Source organism: Benincasa hispida, chromosome 8 (assembly GCF_027475165.1).
Source record: "Benincasa hispida cultivar pf3 chromosome 8, pf3_genome.v1.1, whole genome shotgun sequence".
Lineage (NCBI taxonomy): Eukaryota > Viridiplantae > Streptophyta > Magnoliopsida > Cucurbitales > Cucurbitaceae > Benincasa > Benincasa hispida.
The window spans coordinates 53741914-53749291 of NC_143485.1; the positions used below are offsets into that span (position 1 = coordinate 53741914).

General features: G+C 32.7%; 1 protein-coding gene across 1 annotated transcript; it reads left to right on the forward strand.

The window, feature by feature from the left end:
• The first annotated feature begins 918 nt into the window (after positions 1–918).
• Positions 919–2439, forward strand: LOC120083758 (exopolygalacturonase-like). Its single transcript, XM_039039617.2, has 4 exons — positions 919–1056; positions 1136–1435; positions 1575–2093; positions 2179–2439. Exons 1-4 carry the CDS (start codon positions 925–927, stop codon positions 2437–2439), a joined length of 1212 nt encoding a protein of 403 aa, XP_038895545.2. The 5' UTR covers positions 919–924.
• Positions 2440–7378: the final 4939 nt, after the last annotated feature.

The window sequence follows — 7378 nt, forward strand, 5'->3', positions numbered from 1 at the left end:
TACATAATGTTCCAGTAATCCCCTTAAGACTCTCATTAATTTATAATTAATTTATTATAATTTGAAATTATACAACATATTTGTTTTCTAAATTGAACTTCTTTTAAATAAATATAGTTTCATTATTTTATTTGTTATTTTTATCAATAAAATAATATATATTAATTTAAGATTTTTATAAGATAAATATTATTTTAAATTTGAATTTGAATAGCTTTCTAAAAAAATTAAAACAACTACAATATAACTAAAGAGAGTGAAATACATATTTGACCAGATTCTTTTAATTATAAAATAAAAATAACGAATAGTGATATTTATATATGTGTGTGAAAAATGAAGAGATAAAAAGTGATGCCCTGAATATCGGAATTCAGAAAATTTAAATTTCAGAAGGACGTCTAAAACCTTTATGATACCTAAAAATATCTAAATATTTAAATATCTTACATTACCGCAAAACAAACACGATAATTTAGATTTCCAACCATGATAATTTTGAACTCTCGTGAAATAATCGATCTGAAGGGTAATTTTTATTCAAATCTATACTTCCTAATATTTTTTGTTCTCCACTTTTTTTTAAGCAATTTTCTTCTCCATTTGTTGCACATTATGCGGTGTGGACATGCATACATATTTGATGTTTGTCCGAAAGAAATTTAAGGAATGAATTTTGTTAGAGTGAGTGTGAGAGAATGAGTCGTCCAATGTTTAAGGAAAAACTAATCATAGGCACACAAGCGTTTAACTTCAACCACCCACTTATTTTTGACAAATTTAGTTAATTAATAATATTTGAGAGAACTTCAATCATTTTTATTTTCTCTTTATATATATAAACAGAGTTGGATGAGTTGAAATTAATACATTCATATCAATCACTTCTAAGTTTAGGAATTTGCAAGAAAAAAAATGGAAAGAATGGGATTGAGATCAAACTTTCTTGCATTAGTACCATTGTTGTTATTGTTGGTGTCTAATGCTAAAAGTCAATCTAGTGGTATTTTCGATGTCACAACGTTTGGTGCCAAACCTAATGTAGATATCACAGCTGTAAGTTTGTACATTAATTTGATAAACCATTTTAATTTATACAAAATACTTTTATCAAATACAATGATTTAATTTACAGGCTTTGGCAATTGCATGGAAGACAGCATGTGCGTCCACCACTCCAAGTAAAGTGTTGATTCCAAAAGAAAGTTACAAATTAAGTCAATCTAACCTTAACGGCCCTTGCAAAAGTTCTATTGAGTTTCAAATTGAAGGGACATTACAAGCTCCAGCTGATCCAAAAGGAGATGGGTTGCTCATTTTGGAATATGTTGATCAATTGACAATGTCAGGTACTGGAGTTTTAGATGGTCAAGGAAAAACAGGTTGGGAAAAGAATGATTGCCACCTAAAGAAAATATGCACCAAACTTCCGATGGTAAATACTGTAAATATATTTGCTTTTTATTGTTGGCTCAATGTTCGTTTATAATTTAAGAGCGCATAATCTCACGCAACATATGAATATTTTAACACGACGAGTAGTTTTATGTTTAATTTGTATAAAATGATTGCAGAATTTGAAGTTCAATTTCATCACTAATTCAATAGTGAAGGACATAACTTCGTTGGATAGCAAGAACTATCATATCAATCTTTTGGGCTGCAAGAATCTTACCATTGACCATGTGACAATTACTGCACCAGATAATAGTCCCAACACCGATGGAATTCACGTGAGTAGTTCAGAAGGGATTAACATTCTTAATACCAAAATCGAAACCGGGGATGATTGTATATCTGTGGGAGATAGTAACAAACAAATAGCCATTAGTGATGTTACTTGCGGACCAGGACATGGAATTAGCATTGGAAGTTTGGGCAAATATAGCAAGGAACAAGCCGTGGAAGGAGTTACGGTGAAAAAATGCAAATTGATCAATACTTCAAATGGGGTCAGGATCAAGACATGGCCAGATTCCGTTGGCGCATTCCCAGCCATTGACATGCATTTTGAAGATATTGAAATGGTTAATGTCAGCAATCCTATCATCATAGACCAAGAATATTGTCCATGGAACCAGTGCAACCGAAAGGTATGTATTAAAACATATTATTTTTAAAAAAGTGCAATCTTTGAGTTATATATATTTCATTGATATTTTTTTTTTTAACATTTAGGTTCCTTCGAAAATTAAGATAAGCAAAGTTAGTTTCAAGAATATAAAAGGCACTTCCGCTACTCCAGTTGCAGTCAAACTTGTTTGCAGTAAAAGTGTGCCATGTGAGGGTGTGGAAGTTGCTGATATTGACCTCAGTTACAGTGGAAGCCAAGGACCGATCACATCTCAGTGTGCAAATGTAAATCCTATCGTTAGTGGAAAACAAAATCCTCGCATCTGTGCTGAGCCTGCACCTATTGACGCTCCATCAACTGATTGAGAATAATCTTTTAACCTATTTGTAGTTCATTTTTTCGTAGCATTTTTATTTTACCTTTCAAAACTCCTCGAAATTCATTTTAGTTTAATGCATGCTATGATCAAGTGCATGTTCTCAATAATTGTATTTGAATTTTTCAAAAGGCAAATAATAGCACTCTACTCTGGATAGAATCCTAGACTTTCTTGGTAGTTAACTACTAAGCTTCAAAGCAATAATTCTTTCTTTAAAGTTAAATTTGTATCTTCTTCATGGATAAAGGGCTCCACTTATTGGAGAGATACCAACACGCAGTGGAAGCGAATAGGATCGATAAGCACTCCAATTGATTAATTTTGGCATAAACGAAAACATGCTCAAATAGAGTTTAATGGATTTCAAGAACATACCTTTTGAGAAAATGTTGAAATCTTGATTTCCAGCTGCATGTTCCTCCAAATCTTTGTGTAGACCACCACAAGAACTTCCCTACTATTCTCTTGGTGTTCTAGATTGAATTGTGGGACTCAAAATAAGCTGAAATTAATGGGAATTTGGAGAAAGCTCACTGCAACAATCCAAATGAATAACACTTTCTTGTACCCGAATTTTCAAAAAAATTCATTCGGTTGCATCCTTATAAAATCACTTCAAGCTCTTCAATATATTGCAGACTATCATGCAAAGAGATTTGTTGCATGAGGTGCAACTCATGCTTGGAGTAAATGAAGGTTGAAGAAGTGGGTTTCATTGTGAACAACTTGAAGATGAAGATGAAAAATCACATTTTTCCTTTTTGTGTTATTTTCTATTTTCAAAATCTAATTTTGATTTTAAAATCATATTTTAATTCTAAAATCAAAATTTATTAATTTTATAAATTAATTTTCTAATAAAATTAATAAATAATTATTTAAACAATTTAAATAACTCTAATTAATTTAATATCCAATATTAAATATAATTTTTACACATATCATCTTCATATATTTAAATCATATTTAAATATATATTCTCCAATTCCGTTTGATTCTAATTTGAACGTTTCAAATTAAGTTATCACGCTACTCTAGAGCTAATCCATTTCCGAGCTAGTAGGGGGACCTCGTGGACCTACAGATCATGGGCTCCAATGATCCGAGATTAATCGACTAAACTCATTAGACCGATCTAACCCACATTCGTTAACTAATGGGTCACTCCACTAAAACCCATAGTTAAACTCCCCTCACTATAGATATATTATGTCCACTCGATATAATCATGATTAATAAGTCAACCCTTCATAGGTTATTCGTAATAACGGTTGGGTCAAATCTCTATTTTACCCCCGAAATTACCTCTTGTTCCTTAAGTCCCCACTGATCCCCTAATGAACCATTATTTTTTTATCCAATCAACAAAACCGAGTCCCTCTCGAGCCAATGAGAGGGCAGGGCCCCTTGTTCAAGACCCAAAATTAGCACTTAAGGGAACAACCTCTCTACTATCCCTAAAGCGGGTAGGAGTGAATTTCGTCTTGCACCCTATGTCCCCAGCTATCTATCCATTCTTACCCCTGAAATGGGAGGTTTATTGAGCCAACGCTATTGAGCCAACCCTCACCTATGCAAATCTAAGGATAATTCCAAATAAACAGGAGTTCATAGTTAGCTCAGGATTAAGGTCAAGTTACCTAGGTCATCGCTTTGAAATAGTCAGTTTTAAACAGTAAACATTGTTATAAAGTAAGAGTGACTGATTTCATGGTCCGATCTTGTACAAACCCTTTTGCACAAAGACACTCACACTCCTCATGTCCCAACATGAACGAATTAGGATCACTTCGTTTGTAGTACTTTACAACTCTTTGTAACAACTACAGAGTGGGCCATATCGAATAGTGTTATTAGAATAAGGTACCCAACCTTATTCATATACTATGGATCATTTTGACTATTTACTCGAACCTGATCCACCTTTATATCTCTACATAAAGTTCAAGTAATCATCCAATAGTCAAAGGACTTTCAGGTTTATTGGATTTCTATTAAACAAAAAATCTATTCAATAACAACTTTATTGAATTTTCAGAATAAGTTCCATTGTTTACATACCACGAGTTTAAGGACATAAAACCCAATACCATCAGCTCACAATATAGAACGTACTGGGATTTGCATTTATTCACGAACCAATTCTATTGAGGTTCACAATTTGTCTATGTCAATCTAGAATATTCTATAACATTTTATTTTAAAGAAAAAACAAAAGTGAGAATGAGGGATTCATTTTTCTTATCTTATTTTTGGAAGAAAAATAGTTAGTGTATTTCGAGTTTATGCATTTTTATACAACTCACTCAATTGCCCAACCACAATTAGCCACATGACAAATCCTTTCTCCTTTTGTTAATATTTTTTAGTTTTTTTAAAAAATTTAATGAAAAGGATTAGTTACAAAAAAGATTAGTGCAATCCAAGATGCACCATGTATTATTCTTCTTGAAATATGTTTTTAAATTCCACACCCGTTATTTTTTCTAGTCAATTTGTCCTACAATTGTTTTCTAAAAATGATAGTTAGTTAAATTAAATTTTATTTTTGTATTAAAAATATTTAATCATAAATTTTAATTGTTTTCAATTCTATTTCAAAATTTTGAACTATATTAATAGTTAGTCCCTACTATTATGTTTTAAAAACAAGGGATGAAACACAAACGTAAAAAAACAGTTAAACAAAAAAATATCAACTAGTGGTTAACTGAGTAACAAGAATTTGATTAGTTATTTCTTTTTATTCATTGTAAAGCTATGAATAGCGTATTGTGAAAAGTGTAGAGAGCTTTTTGAATTATTTGAAACAACTCTTAGATAGTTCTCAGCTTTAAAAGAAGTACTTTTCATGTTTTGTTATGTGGCGTAATCTCAACTCTGTTGCATTATATAGGGAGAAAGTATCATTAAGCTTACACTTCATAAACTAAAAACTAAAAACTATTTGGTTTTTCAAGTTTGTCTTTGAAAATTAAACTTTATAAATACAACTTCATCTATAAGTTTGTTTAGTCATTTGTATTGGGATGTATGCCCTAAAGACTCGTAGTTAATATGTTATTTGAAATAATAGTTGATTATTTTATATGCTTTTATCCATTCAAGAAAGATCCAAGGTTATTTTATGAAACTTAAACAGTATGTGGTAGATATGTAGATGGATCATATTCAAGTAATAACCTAAACGGTATGTAGTATATAGATAAGATTTGGTGGTTTATCCTGGTGACATTACAGATGCAACACACTTTGTAATTGCTACAAGAGTTGTAAAGTGTTACAAACGATTTGATCCTTATCGTTCATGTGGAGACATGTGAGAGGGGATATCCTATATAAGGAATTTGTATAAGATCAGACTGTGAGATGATTAATCTCTCTTTATAATATCGTTGACTAAAGAGATTAATATTTTGATAAGATGACCATAGGTAACTCAACTTCAATCTTGAAAGTGAGTTATGAACCCCTATATATGAGGACAATCCTTTAATTTGTATGGGTGAGAGTGGTCGGACTCAACGGCTCAATAAGCCTACCATTTTAGGGATTTGTTTGTGTAGGAAGCTGGGAACATAGCTACATAAGATGGAACTCACTCATTCTCGTCATTAGGGTAAGTAGATGAATTGTTCTCTTAAAGTTTTCTTTTGAGTCTTGAATATTAAGGCTCATCTTCTCACTAGCTCGAAAGGGATTAGTTTATAATTAGACTATAAATTGTTTATTTATTAGAGGGATATGTGGTACATAAGGAGTTAGATGTAATTACAGGAGTAAAACGATAATTTGACCTTGCTGTAGTTACGAGCGATTTGTGAAGGGTTGACTTACTATTGATTAGTTATTGATAACTTGTAGAAATACAAGTTATTTATACCATCTTATTTAGAATATGTAGCAAAAAAAAGGAAAAAGTTGCGTCGAATATATAGAAATTGGCTTAGAAATGCAAAAGTTATAAAATGTCGGAAACACACCCATTGATCCCATTGCGATGGCAAAAAGGGTTGTCTAAGTCTTTGTTTTGCAAGAAACGGGTATCACCGCATGCGATGATCGCTCGAGGACAAAAAGAGCAACGCATTCGCACCGCATGCGACGGTCGATCGAGAACAAAAAGAGCAACGGATTCGCACCGCATGCGACGATCAACCGTGGATAAAAAGAGCGCCGAATTCGTGAGGATTTCTGAAATTGTATAGCTTTTTTGTTATACGATCTGACAAATTGAATGTGGAGCAGAGCATACGTTTCCACCAAGCCTTGGCAAAAAAAGTAACTTTTTAGAACGGGACCACTGACGAAGGAGGTGCTAAGGTCTATAAATAGCTACATCAACACCAAAGAAAGGAAGCTGGTCTGAAGAGACATTGATAGAGAATCCGAGAGAGGCTGGTGTGAAGAGACATTCATAGAGAGTCCGGGAAGATAGATGAGACAAGTTCGAAAGGAAGTCTCAGGAACCAGAAATTCATTCACAATCCCGAAGAGAAGCTCTGTGCAAGGATCTTTTCTATTTGGGGAACTATCTTGAGAAGGAATTTTTCCATCTCACTCCTCTTGCACACCGGCAAGCAAAACAACTCCAATCAGGATCCGTGTCAAGACATTGATACGTGTCGTTATTTGTACTTACTCTCTGTTCATCAACTGTTATTCATTTTTTATCTTTCATTTACCTATCTGTAACAAACGCTTTATCTTTATCTTTTAATATCATTATCATATTCATCTTCATCTCTTTGTTCAGCACCATACATTCATCGTCCAATTCTTTCACTATATATAACTAATACTCCAGGATAAGGGGGAAGGATTAAATGAGTAAGTTAATCCATGTTGAAGAATACAACTAAGTTTAGCTAACGCATGCTCAATGGCATCTTCATCTGTGAGTGCAGAAGTGAAGATGTTAATCC